At 37.6% G+C, this 16,296-nt stretch overlaps 2 protein-coding genes across 4 annotated transcripts in view; both read left to right on the top strand.

Annotated features, from left to right (window-relative positions):
* LOC134811813 (amphiphysin-like) overlaps positions 1-16,296 on the top strand; it is a 73,709-nt gene that overhangs the window by 3,233 nt on the left and 54,180 nt on the right. The window lies entirely within an intron of this gene.
* LOC134826597 (uncharacterized) lies at positions 7,366-9,948 on the top strand. The gene is made up of 2 exons (XM_063839028.1): positions 7,366-8,267; positions 8,585-9,948. The coding sequence occupies exons 1-2, from the start codon at positions 7,380-7,382 to the stop codon at positions 8,648-8,650; spliced, it is 954 nt and encodes a 317-aa protein (XP_063695098.1). The 5' UTR covers positions 7,366-7,379; the 3' UTR covers positions 8,651-9,948.

Genomic DNA, 16,296 nt, shown 5'->3' with positions numbered 1-16,296 from the left:
CACTTATTTCAAGACTAGTGTAACCCGGCCTTCGGCCGGGATTTCACTGCCGCAGTTAAAAAGGGTAGGAGTAATTACCCGCTGAGTCAAAACCCGCATTAAGTGACCCAATAGTTTCTTAAACAATAATCTCATAATCAGTTATTTCTTGTGGATAATTAAGTCATTATAGCCATGAGGCACCACATTCCATGATCATAAGGTCTGAACACCGACTATTACACCTCATCACTCCCGTCTTGAACCGCTTTCCATTTTTATTTAAATCGTTATAGAAATTAACCCTTGTTAACTCCGCACCACACCCGCCTATTATATTTGAAAACACGCATAACATTGTCGTATGAACTCTCTCTCTCTCTCTCTCTGCAGTCCAAACAGACCCCAAACACTAACAGTCCCCTCCCCTAATAAGCTTATGGTATAACATTACAGCGAATCTTCTGGGCTAATCCAATTATGACGCTACTTAAATGCAGCTATAACATATTATACAGTAATGAGAGAGAGAGAGAGAGAAAGAGAGAGCAAGCCCCGTAACTCTTGCCGTTCTGCTCAAGCTATTTTATGTAACATTTGTGGTACGAAACCATCAATTAAACCACTTACCACCGGCCGATTTAAAAAAATTTGCTTATGGGCTTCATCAGAGTTTTGTCGGCACTATACCGAAAAAAAACAGTCCCGTAACTCTTACCGTTTTTTTTGTATAACCGACCGGAAATTACACACAGACATCAGACACACACACACACATTCTGGTGTTATTAAGGTGATATCTCAGCTTCTGATTGGAGCTAAGCGTTCATCTTGGGCATTGAAATGGTCAGTATCATCATATTGATTGGGGTAGAGCGTGGTTTTAAAGTCTTCAGACTTCGGGTTGTTGAGTTATTAGGTAATATGCCATTTTTACGCTCTCGCGAGTAGCAATTTATGCACTTATTTCAAGAAATCTCAGCTTCTGATTGGAGCTAAGCGTTCATCTTGGGCATTGAAATAGTAAGAATGATTAGATTAAGTAGCATCGAGCATGGTTTTAAAGTCTTCAGACTTCGGGTTATTAAATGATTACGTCAATCCTTTTTTACACTCTTGCAAGTATGGTCACTGCAATGGTGAAAATATTTATTAAATGGACATTAATTAAATGCCAGGAAAAAAAGTTGTTTGCCAAGAAATATCAGTAAAATTACACTAAAACCTCTAGTATAGCTCTAATATAGCTCTAGGAACATGCTTATCCCCACTTAATTTTATCATTCTGACCATTTTAATGCCCATGATAGGCGCTTAGCTTCAATCAGAAGCTGAGATATCTTCTAATAAGTGTATCAATCGCTACTTGCAAGAGCGTAAAAATATGTTTTAACCAAATAATTCAACAACCTGAAGTCTGAAGACTTGGAAAATATGCTCACCCCACTCAATGTAATGATTCTGAACATTTTAATGCCCTAGATGAGCGCTTAGCTGCAATCAGAAGCTGAGATATCTTGAAATAAGTCCATCAATCGCTACTTGTGAGAGCGTAAAAATGGGATTCGACCTAATAACTCAACAACCTGAAGTCTCAAGACTTTTAAACAATGCTCTACCCCACTAATTGTGATCATTCTGACCATTTCGATGCCCAAGATGAACGCTTAGCTCCAATCAGAAGCTGAGATATTTCGAAATAGGTGCACAAATTGCTACTCGCGAGAGCGTAAAAATGGCATATTACCTAATAGCTCAACAACCCGAAGTCTGGAGACTTTAAAACCATGCTCTACCCCACTGATCAATATGATGATTTTGACCATTTTAATGCCCGAGATGAGCACCTAGCTCCAATCAGAAGCTGAGATATCTTGAAATAAGTGTAATAATGGTTACGCGCAAGATTGCCAGTATAGTAAAATCAGATTTTTGGCGATTTCTCAAAAACTAAGTCTCTTAGGCTTTAAGTATCTCCATAGCACTAAGATAAAAATATATCTTAGGCACATTTTTATTCATAGCTGAGGTCCGTATCTCAATTTCAGAAGCTGGAATAATTTATAGTGGGGGTCACGATATGGGTGTGGTCAAAAAGGGCGTGAATCCGAGAAATGCCCCACTGGTGAAAAAGTGTACCCGAGTAATTAGCGTTATTTAGGACCATATAAGTCGGATTACATCGAGAAAATTAGCGGACGTTCCAATGTGTGCTGGACTTTTTCCAGGTCCAGGATTATTATAAGATTGTTAAAAGATCACAATTATATTGGCAAGAATATGAAATCTCATCTTATTACCTTATATTATTATAACCACACACTTGAAGCATCCCAGTATGTATTAGGTATCATAGGACTCGATGACTATTATAGAGTTCAACTGTCATAATTCTTCCACATCTTCTGTTGATAATATATATTATATATATATATATATATTTCGTTGCTGTACTCCTACACATTAAAAGTCGGTGTTGATTAGATCTTCGAAATTCTTTGCATCATTTATTATACATCGTTATCTCAAATTATATATATACTAGAAAGCCCGTGGTAACATGGATGAAGCTATTAGTATTCTTTAAAAGAAAGTTTTAAGCGCATAAATAAATATCCATCCAAACCAAAGATACAGAATAAAACATTTAACACTTTACACAGCATTAGCCCCTATTTTTCAACAACATATCTTCATGTAATCAAAGTGAACCTGAGATCAGTGTTGAACCAAACAATTTGCCCTCAGTTCTAGTAGTTATAATAATTTATAGTACTCCTCCAAGAATCACCTTATTTTCAAATGTCAGTGATTTTAATCATTGTTAGTTCTTCCTTTCAGTCTCCTATTGACATATTGACACTAATGATACCCCTGTTTTAGATCGCACTGCAGTTATGGCCTGGATATTAACTTTCAGTCTCCTATTGAAATATTGACACTAATGATACCCCTGTTTTAGATCGCACTGCAGTTATGGCCTGGATATTTACTTTCAGTCTCCTATTGAAATATTGACACTAATGATACCCCTGTTTTAGATCGCACTGCAGTTATGGCCTGGATATTTACTTTCAGTCTCCTATTGAAATATTGACACTAATGATACCCCTGTTTTAGATCGCACTGCTGTTATGGCCTGGATATTTACTTTCAGTCTCCTATTGAAATATTGACACTAATGATACCCCTGTTTTAGATCGCACTGCAGTTATGGCCTGGATATTTACTTTTAGTCTCCTATTGAAATATTGACACTAATGATACCCCAGTTTTAGATCGCACTGCAGTTATGGCCTGAATATTTACTTTCAGTCTCCTATTGAAATATTGACACTAATGATACCCCTGTTTTAGATCGCACTGCAGTTATGGCCTGGATATTTACTTTCAGTCTCCTATTGAAATATTGACACTAATGATACCCCTGTTTTAGATCGCACTGCAGTTATGGCCTGGATATTTACTTTCAGTCTCCTATTGAAATATTGACACTAATGATACCCCTGTTTTAGATCGCACTGCAGTTATGGCCTGGATATTTACTTTCAGTCTCCTATTGAAATATTGACACTAATGATACCCCTGTTTTAGATCGCACTGCTGTTATGGCCTGGATATTTACTTTCAGTCTCCTATTGAAATATTGACACTAATGATACCCCTGTTTTAGATCGCACTGCAGTTATGGCCTGGATATTTACTTTTAGTCTCCTATTGAAATATTGACACTAATGATACCCCTGTTTTAGATCGCACTGCAGTTATGGCCTGGATATTTACTTTTAGTCTCCTATTGAAATATTGACACTAATGATACCCCAGTTTTAGATCGCACTGCAGTTATGGCCTGAATATTTACTTTCAGTCTCCTATTGAAATATTGACACTAATGATACCCCTGTTTTAGATCGCACTGCAGTTATGGCCTGGATATTTACTTTTAGTCTCCTATTGACATATTAAAACTAATGATACCCCTGTTTTAGATCGCACTGCAGTTATGGCCTGGATATTTACTTTTAGTCTCCTATTGAAATATTGACACTAATGATACCCCTGTTTTAGATCGCACTGCAGTTATGGCCTGGATATTTACTTTTAGTCTCCTATTGACATATTGACACTAATGATACCCCTGTTTTAGATCGCACTGCAGTTATGGCCTGGATATTTACTTTTAGTCTCCTATTGAAATATTGACACTAATGATACCCCTGTTTTAGATCGCACTGCAGTTATGGCCTGGATATTAACTTTCAGTCTCCTATTGAAATATTGACACTAATGATACCCCTGTTTTAGATCGCACTGCAGTTATGGCCTGGATATTTACTTTTAGTCTCCTATTGACATATTGACACTAATGATACCCCTGTTTTAGATCGCACTGCAGTTATGGCCTGGATATTTACTTTCAGTCTCCTATTGAAATATTGACACTAATGATACCCCTGTTTTAGATCGCACTGCAGTTATGGCCTGGATATTAACTTTCAGTCTCCTATTGAAATATTGACACTAATGATACCCCTGTTTTAGATCGCACTGCAGTTATGGCCTGGATATTTACTTTCAGTCTCCTATTGAAATATTGACACTAATGATACCCCTGTTTTAGATCGCACTGCAGTTATGGCCTGGATATTAACTTTCAGTCTCCTATTGAAATATTGACACTAATGATACCCCTGTTTTAGATCGCACTGCAGTTATGGCCTGGATATTTACTTTCAGTCTCCTATTGAAATATTGACACTAATGATACCCCTGTTTTAGATCGCACTGCAGTTATGGCCTGGATATTTACTTTCAGTCTCCTATTGAAATATTGACACTAATGATACCCCTGTTTTAGATCGCACTGCAGTTATGGCCTGGATATTTACTTTTAGTCTCCTATTGACATATTAAAACTAATGATACCCCTGTTTTAGATCGCACTGCAGTTATGGCCTGGATATTTACTTTTAGTCTCCTATTGAAATATTGACACTAATGATACCCCTGTTTTAGATCGCACTGCAGTTATGGCCTGGATATTTACTTTTAGTCTCCTATTGACATATTGACACTAATGATACCCCTGTTTTAGATCGCACTGCAGTTATGGCCTGGATATTTACTTTTAGTCTCCTATTGAAATATTGACACTAATGATACCCCTGTTTTAGATCGCACTGCAGTTATGGCCTGGATATTAACTTTCAGTCTCCTATTGAAATATTGACACTAATGATACCCCTGTTTTAGATCGCACTGCAGTTATGGCCTGGATATTTACTTTTAGTCTCCTATTGACATATTGACACTAATGATACCCCTGTTTTAGATCGCACTGCAGTTATGGCCTGGATATTTACTTTTAGTCTCCTATTGAAATATTGACACTAATGATACCCCTGTTTTAGATCGCACTGCAGTTATGGCCTGGATATTAACTTTCAGTCTCCTATTGAAATATTGACACTAATGATACACCTGTTTTAGATCGCACTGCAGTTATGGCCTGGATATTAACTTTCAGTCTCCTATTGAAATATTGACACTAATGATACCCCTGTTTTAGATCGCACTGCAGTTATGGCCTGGATATTTACTTTCAGTCTCCTATTGAAATATTGACACTAATGATACCCCTGTTTTAGATCGCACTGCAGTTATGGCCTGGATATTAACTTTCAGTCTCCTATTGAAATATTGACACTAATGATACACCTGTTTTAGATCGCACTGCAGTTATGGCCTGGATATTTACTTTCAGTCTCCTATTGAAATATTGACACTAATGATACCCCTGTTTTAGATCGCACTGCAGTTATGGCCTGGATATTTACTTTCAGTCTCCTATTGAAATATTGACATTAATGATACCCCTGTTTTAGATCGCACTGCAGTTATGGCCTGGATATTAACTTTCAGTCTCCTATTGAAATATTGACACTAATGATACCCCTGTTTTAGATCGCACTGCAGTTATGGCCTGGATATTAACTTTCAGTCTCCTATTGAAATATTGACACTAATGATACCCCTGTTTTAGATCGCACTGCAGTTATGGCCTGGATATTTACTTTCAGTCTCCTATTGACATATTGACATTAATGATACCCCTGTTTTAGATCGTACTGCAGTTATGGCCTAAATATTTACTTTTAGTCTCCTATTGAAATATTGACACTAATGATACCCCTGTTTTAGATCGCACTGCTGTTATGGCCTGGATATTTACTTTTAGTCTCCTATTGACATATTGACACTAATGATACCCCTGTTTTAGATCGCACTGCAGTTATGGCCTGGATATTTACTTTTAGTCTCCTATTGAAATATTGACACTAATGATACCCCTGTTTTAGATCGCACTGCTGTTATGGCCTGGATATTTACTTTCAGTCTCCTATTGAAATATTGACACTAATGATACCCCTGTTTTAGATCGCACTGCTGTTATGGCCTGGATATTTACTTTCAGTCTCCTATTGAAATATTGACACTAATGATACCCCTGTTTTAGATCGCACTGCTGTTATGGCCTGGATATTTACTTTTAGTCTCCTATTGAAATATTGACACTAATGATACCCCTGTTTTAGATCGCACTGCTGTTATGGCCTGGATATTTACTTTTAGTCTCCTATTGAAATATTGACACTAATGATACCCCTGTTTTAGATCGCACTGCTGTTATGGCCTGGATATTTACTTTTAGTCTCCTATTGAAATATTGACACTAATGATACCCCTGTTTTAGATCGCACTGCTGTTATGGCCTGGATATTTACTTTTAGTCTCCTATTGAAATATTGACACTAATGATACCCCTGTTTTAGATCGCACTGCTGTTATGGCCTGGATATTTACTTTCAGTCTCCTATTGAAATATTGACACTAATGATACCCCTGTTTTAGATCGCACTGCTGTTATGGCCTGGATATTTACTTTTAGTCTCCTATTGAAATATTGACACTAATGATACCCCTGTTTTAGATCGCACTGCTGTTATGGCCTGGATATTTACTTTCAGTCTCCTATTGAAATATTGACACTAATGATACCCCTGTTTTAGATCGCACTGCTGTTATGGCCTGGATATTTACTTTTAGTCTCCTATTGAAATATTGACACTAATGATACCCCTGTTTTAGATCGCACTGCAGTTATGGCCTGGATATTTACTTTTAGTCTCCTATTGAAATATTGACACTAATGATACCCCTGTTTTAGATCGCACTGCTGTTATGGCCTGGATATTTACTTTTAGTCTCCTATTGAAATATTGACACTAATGATACCCCTGTTTTAGATCGCACTGCAGTTATGGCCTGGATATTTACTTTTAGTCTCCTATTGAAATATTGACACTAATGATACCCCTGTTTTAGATCGCACTGCAGTTATGGCCTGGATATTTCACCAGGCGGTTAAGCTTGCGGGTAACGCCAGCAAAGAGATGATGAGAGTTGTGGATAACGCGGCAGAAACTGTTGTCGTTGAAACTGGCATTGGAAAAGCGTTTGAAATTGTTACAGGTCTGCATGTCAAACCAGATGTGTTTCAGAATGGGATCGACGTAGAAGCACCGGATGATACCTATGGGCTCTTTAACAACCCCCTGGTGAAGCTCGAGGGACAGGTCATCAAGCTGAAAAGCTCAGATGGAGATTTTGGTGGAAACAGCAATGGCAAAGTTCTGGTGCATGGAATCAAAGTGACTTCATACACTACTGAAGTGGACAAGAATGGAGTTGTTGCTGAAGGGAACGTTGGTCTATACTTCTCGACAGATGTTGAACACAAGGGTCGTCTGATTCGAATGATAACACCAGAAGAGTTATACACTGCGGGGAAACAGACGTGTTATGAACTTGGCGTTTCGGAAATGATGGGCGACGGTATTGACCATGTTATTAATGCGGTATGCCCTGGGATGACTCTGAAAGAGTTGTGCCATAATCTCTCAAGTACCATTTGGTACTTCCGAGTTGACGGAGGAGTCGGTTTGGGCGTAGGAGGGGCGCTAAAGAACGGAATGGATACTTCCGTCAGCTTCTTTTCTAAAGACAAAGGCGACATGAAAGTTGATTTCACATGTTACGGTTGCTCCGGGCTGTGCCCCGTTGGATTCTTCATAGGCGTGTCCAAGAACCCGGTGGGCGGGAAGAAGTATGCAATTTACCTCGCACCCTCTGTTGGTATGGAAATCGAATGTGTTGAAGCTGGAGTTTCTGTTGCAGTTGATCTTGTACTCGCGTTTGATGATGAGGAGGTGCACGGTAGGCTTAAGGTAATATACTAATATAATACATTATATTATAGCCTGTACAATATATTTTGTTCATTGTACATTGTGTAAATTGTTGACTTTAGATGCAGTGCCACGTGATCTGATTTGATTACTTTTACATCTAGAAAACGTGACAAGTGATCGCTTGCAGAGGTAGCTTTGCCAACTCGCTTGAACTTGAAGTTGCCAGATTTCACCCTGTGTCGGTGATTACGGCCTGACCTGAAACCGGGCCCAGCTTCGAAGAGCTTTGACGATTTGTTTCTCGAGCTCCGCAAAATTAGAAAATTCCCAACCAAACACCTTGTAAATTACAGGATCTGCTGAAGGGAATCTCTCGCCTTCCAGGAGTTGGAGGGCTCATGCAGATGTGTCTGGAGTAGCTGTAGAACAGGTACGTTGGCCGTTGACCACAAAATGGGCTAAGAATGAGTGAAGAGACAATTATGCATGAAAAGTTAATTTTTTGATGATATTTTTGTCCATATTTTTTCTAGTATATAGCTCTTTTGGATCTTTTTCTAGTATATATAGCTCTTTTGGATCTTTTTAATTTAGTTTTAAATCTTTTTTGTTGGTGATGTAATTGGGTTTTGTCCGTGAACATGACGTGAACATGACGTGAATCATTGATTTTCTTTTAAATATATGTTACCGTTCGCGTTATATATTACCGTATAAATATAATTATTTATTAAGCTAAAGCAGAGATGTGATGTCATTTGTCAGACGCAGACTGCGTTTTAATTTACTAAGAACCTGTATAATCTCTATCAGGGGTTACAGAGGTACCAGAACTCTTCCACCCACAGCAATAAGTGATTTGGACCTTCCTTTGAGTTTTAATAAACAACACTAAAATGTGTGTGAGAATTGCTGGTACACGTTCACAGCTGACAAGTTACCCCCCAGTTCCATGGCCGGGTATTTTCACGTGTATGTTCACGTGTACGGTTCACGGGTTTGTTCGCGTGTACGGTTCACGTGTACGGTTCACGTGTACGGTTCACGTGTACGGTTCACGTGTACGGTTCACGTGCACGGTTCGCGTGTTCGGTTCACGTGTACGGTTTACGTGTACGTTTCACGTGTACGGTTCACGTGCACGGTTCACGTGTACGGTTCACGTGTACGGTTCACGTGTATGGTTCACGTGTATGGTTCACGTGTATGGTTCACGTGTATGGTTCACGTGTATGGTTCACGTGTATGGTTCGAACGTGTATGGTTCACGTGTATCATGGTTCACGTGTATGGTTCACGTGTACGCGGGTACGGGCACAAAATGTAGTACCCGTGTCTGTACCCGCAAACCTACCCGGCACCCGTGAAAATACCCGGCCATAGAACTGGGGGTAAGGCTTGAAATACATACCACATTGTTACAATACTTGAGATTACTGATTAGTGGTGCAGCTTAAAAATGTTAAAATGAATATCATTGATATGATGAGGCGAATTGGCATATTTTTTTGAATTGGCATATTTTTCATCAAGAATGGCATGCAGGATCAGGTTATGGAGCTCAGCAAATCCCTCAGTGAGCTAAATTTGTTAGGATCAAAAGCAGGGGTAAGAGGGTGCAAATGTTGTGAAGGGGGCAATGCTATTTTTAAATAATTGCACGGTACATTTATTTTTAATTGTAATTGACGAAATGAGAGTCTCCACTCAGTGTGTTAAAACATAATTCTTTGTCGACGTTTCGGCTACATGCCTTTGTCATAAACAGGACGTACTGAAAACTTACATAGCTGCAAAGATACAATGTTAAAATAATCTATTAATACTACGAAATATAACAACAACAAATAACATCTTGAAACCCAACAACGATCACAAATTTCTCCAAAAGAAACATAAAATATAACGGCTAAAAGAATCCACACCGCAACAAGCCGTGAACAATTCCTCATAGTACTACAAACATTTTACCAAGATAGCTCCTTCATAAAACTGAGTAATCAAAAAATATATACATATATTCTGATTTTTTATCTGCAAAGCCAAAAAATCACATTTTCTCCCATAACTTCAAAGGGAAGCATTTTAGGGTGTTTTGTTGTTCATAACTTATATATAAATGTGCTAGTTGCGGTTATTTTGCACCCTTCAAAAAGTCACTAGCACATTCGTATCAAAATTTTAGAAAAATCAGTAAATATTAAAAACGAAAAATGTGCCTAAATTTGTTGTTTGGCTTTGAGGTCCAATATATCAGAAGGTGAATGAGTAAAAACATTTTTGAGGGCATCAAAAACTGCGCCAGAATTCAGAGAACAATTTGATGTCAAGCATCAAATAATCCGATCTTCCCTGACTGACTTTTTGTTAACGGGTGATACTCGTAAAATATCTGTTCCATATATTGGAACAGGGACCGTGGAACAGGACCGTCGACGAGTCCAACTCGGCGCGCGTCCTGGTAGGTTGTAAACCTACAAACTTTTTGTTAAAATAAGCCTGAAAAGGACAATTTTAGCTTTTTGACTTTAAAAATTCATAACACACCAGCCTTTTTAGATACGATATCAAGATTTTACACACACCTTGACATAGATGTGAATAAACGGCGAGCAAAATTTCAACCCGATACCGCAAGAAATAATTAACTTATAGCGTCTCAACCACAAAATAATTTTTTCCGAAAATTGCACTCTTAACCAGGAAATGCTCGATTAAAAAAATGGGAATTCTCAAAATAATTTTGTTTGGTGTGGAAACGGTGCGCTAGAAGGTCACTGAACTGCCTATGAGGTCATTTGGTCTGGACAGATTTGGGGTATGCCCCCTTAATAAGCTTTATTACAATTCGTAAGCCGTGAATGAATGGGAAAAGCGAGCGACCGATTTCATTCTCGGTATCAATTTGCATTTGCGGACGGTTATTCGAATTAATATCATTTCCTTTTGTTTGGAAAAGAGAGACACTGGCAGCGGTACACTCTACCCATGATTATGGGTTTTGGTCAAATATCATCTCTTTTTGATTATAATTATGTCAGGATAATTTACAAAGCCGAAATGTAAACTCATAACTTCATTAATATTTATATTAATAATTAGGAGGTAATTTCATCGATTTCGAAATTTTACCTGACTGGATATGGCACTTTTTACTCATTCAAGTAGGCATTAAATTCATATATAATGCCATTTAAATATCGTGGGAAAGCAGAATTTATTCGAAATCACGAATGAGCAAAATTCTCACCTTTCACACGTGCAAACTTTGAGCGGACGTTGCGTGCGCATACAATATTGAATCACCGTAAATTTTTGCATAGGAGTATTTTGTATATAGTTTAATTTGACCAAAACCCATAATCATGGGTAGAGTGGACCGCTGCCAGTGTCTCTCTTTCCCAAACAAAAGGAAATGATATTAATTTGATTGACCGTTCTCAAATGCAAAATGATACCGAGAATGAAATCGGCCGCTCGCTTTTCCCATTCATTCACGGCTTACGAATTGTATAAATAAGTTTCGATTGATTACATCAATCAGATGCTGTAAAAATCTCTTTGGGTTGCGTTCGGGTCGATACCTAGTATTTCGGGGTAAGGGACAAGGGTGGTAGTTATTACTTATTGAATAAGCTGAAGTTTATTGAATCTTTATTGCCGAGTACAGCTGCCTTTGGGTAGTTCTTCTTAATCTATTACAATTGTAAATAAACGGGAAAAGCGAGCGACCGATTTCATTCTCGGTATCATTTTGCATTTGAGAACGGTCAATCAAATTAATATCATTTCCTTTTGTTTGGGAAAGAGAGACACTGGCAGCGGTCCACTCTACCCATGATTATGGGTTTTGGTCAAATATCATCTCTTTTTGATTATTATGTCAGGGTACTTTATAAAGTCGAAATATATAAACTGATATCTTCATTAATAAGGAGGAAGTTTCAACGATTTCGAAATTTTTCCTTTAAAAACATTTCCTTGTGTTTAGGGAAGCATATCGGTCGATCACTGACTGAATATGCCACTTAATACTCATTCAAGTTGGCATTAAATTCATATATAATGACATTAAACTGTCGTGGCATTAAGCAGAATTTGTTGGAAATCACGAATGAGCAAAATTCTCACCTTTCGCACGTGCAAACTTTGAGCGGACATTGCGTGCGCATCCAATATTGAATCGCCGTAAATTTTTGCATGTAATTGTTTTATATATAGCTTGATAAGCATGCAAAGTTTCAAAGTATTTCAAGAAGAACTGTAATCACAACGGCAATCTAAAGTTGACAGAAAATGACGAAAACAGCAATTTTCAGTGATTTTAGCAATTTTCTATCAATTTGGGCGTGTCCCCACGTGTGCAACTTTTCGATTTTTAACTTTAAAACTAGCCTAATGCACAATTTATACCTATAGGAAGCAGAACTGAGCTCCACAACCCAAGGCATGGCCCAACACCAGAGAATACTAAATCGCAAAATTGACGTTTTTATAAAATAATTCTTCAAAAAAGCACAAACTTCAATGACGAATATCTTTATGAAGGAGCAAGCTAAAAAAACTTTCCGGTAGATTTTCAGAATGCTTGAACAATTATCTAAGGTGAAAATTTCCTCAGATTTTGAATACGATTACTCCTTAATGGTTTAAAATTAATTTTAAAAGTTATTACTTTGTCAAAAATTAAGTTTTAAAAACGGTTAACTTGATGACGTCATCAAGGGGTGTTTATGACGTCAAATAATTTTTGTATACAATGTAAACTAAAGTGTAAACAATTATTTGCAAGACCTGTGGTCGGAAATGGCTGTATCTTTTATACTTTTGAATCTATGGACACTTAAATACAGGCTACAATTGACTGGCAAAGCGTCTATCCCTGAATATGTATCACGACAATCTATCGTAAAACAGGGGTTCTAGAAAACCCATTTCCCGATGCTCCTGAAACCTGAAACTTTTTTTGCAGTCGATTTGGTCAACGTCTAGACGCCCTGAAAAATTTCAGATCTCTAACTCAATTTTAACATGGTTTTTAAGGCACCTGAATATGGCGATTTTGGGTTTTTTACCGAATTTCGTATAACAGTGCTGGCGAGTATTTTATGCAAATTTCTTAAAAATCTCAACATAACTATTTTTTATTCCTGTCATCTTTGACATCAAATTATAATGTTTTGAACTAAAAATAAATCTGCTGAACGACTTCCGATGAGTCTTAATGCCTGGAAAACTCTTACTGGGCCGCGCTCAGCCTGTCGCCCTGTCATTCCGCCTAATCTCTATTCGGTTGTTTACCAACATTAAAGCCTGGGGTCCTCAGGTAAGGAAAACTCCCGCCTCCGGCCGGAGTGCACGCTTCGCGTGCACAAAAGAGGCTTGTAACGTGTACCAAAGGGGGTGTAATAGTAAAGGGGGTATAATAGTAAAGGGGGTATAATAGTAAATGGGGAACATAGTATACCCACAATAAATGCAACGGTTGTGCTTGCCAGCACTGTGATAAGCATGCAAAGTTTCAGAAGATTTCATATAGAACTTGGATCACAACGGGACTCCAAAGTTGATAAAAATGGTGAAAACAGCAATTTTCAGTAATTTTAGCAATTTTCTATAAATTTGGGAGTGTCCCCTCGTGTGCAACTTTTCGATTTTCAACTTTAAAATTAGCCTATAACACAATTTAGACCTTTAAAAAGCAAAATTGACCTCCACAACCCAAGGGATGGCCCAACACCAGAGAATACTAATTCACAACTTTTGTGTTTTTATAAAATTATTCTTCAAAAAAGCACTTACTTCAATAGCAAATATCTTTATGAAGGAGCAAAGTAAGAAACTTTTCCGGTAGATTTTCTGAATGCTTGAACAATTATCTAAGATGAAAATGTCCTAAGATTTTGAATAAAATTACTCCTTAATGGTTTAAAATCGATTTGAAAAGTTATTACTTTGTCAAAAATCAAGTTTTATTTATCCAACCGGATAATATCCAGATATCAGTAACACTTAATTTGATGACGTCATCAAGTGATGATGATGAAGATACATTATTTTTTAATATAATGTAAACTAAAGTATAAACAATTATCTTTAAAACCTGTGGTTCGAAATGACTGTATCTTTTATACTTCTGAATCTACGGACACTTAAATGTAGGCTACAATTGACTGCCAAAGCGTCTATACATATATACTATACTTCACGACAATCTGTTGTAAAACAGGGGTTCCAGAAAACCCACTTCCCGATACTCCTGAAACATGAAAAAAATTTTACAGTCGATTTGAACAAGGTCTAGACGCCCTGCAAAGTTTCAGATATCTAACTCAATTTTAACATGGTTTTTAAGGCACCTGAATATGGCGATTTTGGGTTTTTTACCTAATTTCGTATAACTGATAACATGCTGGCGCGTATTTTGCGCAAATTTCTTAAAAACCTCCACATAACTATTTCTTATTCCTGTCATCTTTAACATTGAATTAGAATGTTTTGAACTTAAATATACCTGCTGAACTACTTTCGATGAGTCTTAATGCCTGGAAAACAATAAAGGGGATATACTAGTATAGGGGGTAAATAGTATTGTGAATATAAGGGCGACGGTAATGCTTGCCAGCATTGTGATATATACTTCGCTATGGGGTGGTCAGAAGATATGATGGCCCCGTCAAGTCTTGACGAAACTCGACATAGGTCACATAGGTAGGTCACATATATCGCTATTAGGGATGAGATCATTCCAAATTTTGGTAGAGGTGTACATAATGATAAAGTTCTGTTAGGAAATATCTAATCTCAGTAATGATATCGATTCACGTACTCTAGTTCGACACGCACTATAGTATTAGTTCGACAGCTTAAGTTCGTCAGATAGGTATTGTACTATTATATATTCTCCAGTTCGACAAATAGTTTCTAGGTTTGTGATCCAATTCCAAAGGCTATGAGTATTGGTCACAGAAGATACTACCTGTCATAATTATAGAGTCTAGCGAACTCTATCCACAGGTTAGTCATGCAGTGGCTCACAGTCACCATCTGATGACATCTCTTTTTTTGATTTTCGGACTCTCAGACTATCTAGTTGAGTGTGTACCACAACCTAGCACACTGCCTAAACGTTCGGAACTCCCGGACGCTATGTGGCAAGCCTGCTCCCTGGCCTAGTACATAGTACTAGTTTTTTTAAACCAAAAAACGATTTTTTCATGAAACCAAATATTTGATAAAATTAAATATCTTCCACTAATCCCGTGGATATCGGAGTTGATATAGTAATGAAAATGGGGCAATTATTGGTGCAAAATACGCTGCTTTTAGCTGTAACTGCATAATGTCTGATGATTGGATATGCTTTAAATTTTCTGACACTTTCCTTGTAAGTCTTTGAGTAAGCTTACCAATTTTTGTCAAAATTGGATCAGGGGAAGATCACTCAATACGCATTTGTTTCAAGCTGTAAAACTGATTACGGAGGGTGGGGGGGGGGGGGGGGGTAAAAATCTTCCAAAAAATGGTTACGTAATATGTGAACGACCCCATGGCCATATTGATATAGACACATTTCATAATCATATGCATCAAATTGGAAATGGATGTGTTTTCGGTAGAGATATAGCGCGCGCATATTTTGTTTTACCTACTATGTACTAGTACTACTAGTACTACTACTAGTACTACTATAAGGTGGCGCTCAGACTGCCATTCTCAATTCTGCCGCAGCTTCAATCGTGTTTTAGTTTATGAACATTATTAGTATTAGCTATATAATAAGATCCCCGGGTAATCTTTCACAGGAGAATCTGATGCGTAAGTTGTGTTACACTTACACGATTGCCGCGGACAAGAGTGAAGAGATATGCTAAATCATAAATGTGATGTCCCCAACTGTGACGATTAGATTACAGTGATGAGCAAGAACGCTGCAGCATGCTCCAGTTTTACGCAGACCTGAACCTTTGAACTTAATTTTCAAACAAAATTTCAAAATTATGGTTGTAGTGATATCATGTAAAAATAAAGCTTGTTGCTACGAAAACGATGCTTTTGATTTATC

The sequence above is a fragment of the Bolinopsis microptera genome, chromosome 2 (genome assembly GCF_026151205.1).
Source record: "Bolinopsis microptera isolate Bmic1 chromosome 2, MBARI_Bmic_1.0, whole genome shotgun sequence".
In the NCBI taxonomy this organism is placed as follows: domain Eukaryota; kingdom Metazoa; phylum Ctenophora; class Tentaculata; order Lobata; family Bolinopsidae; genus Bolinopsis; species Bolinopsis microptera.
The sequence above is the reverse complement of the archived record's forward strand: the minus strand, read 5'-3'. Positions and strand labels throughout refer to the sequence as shown.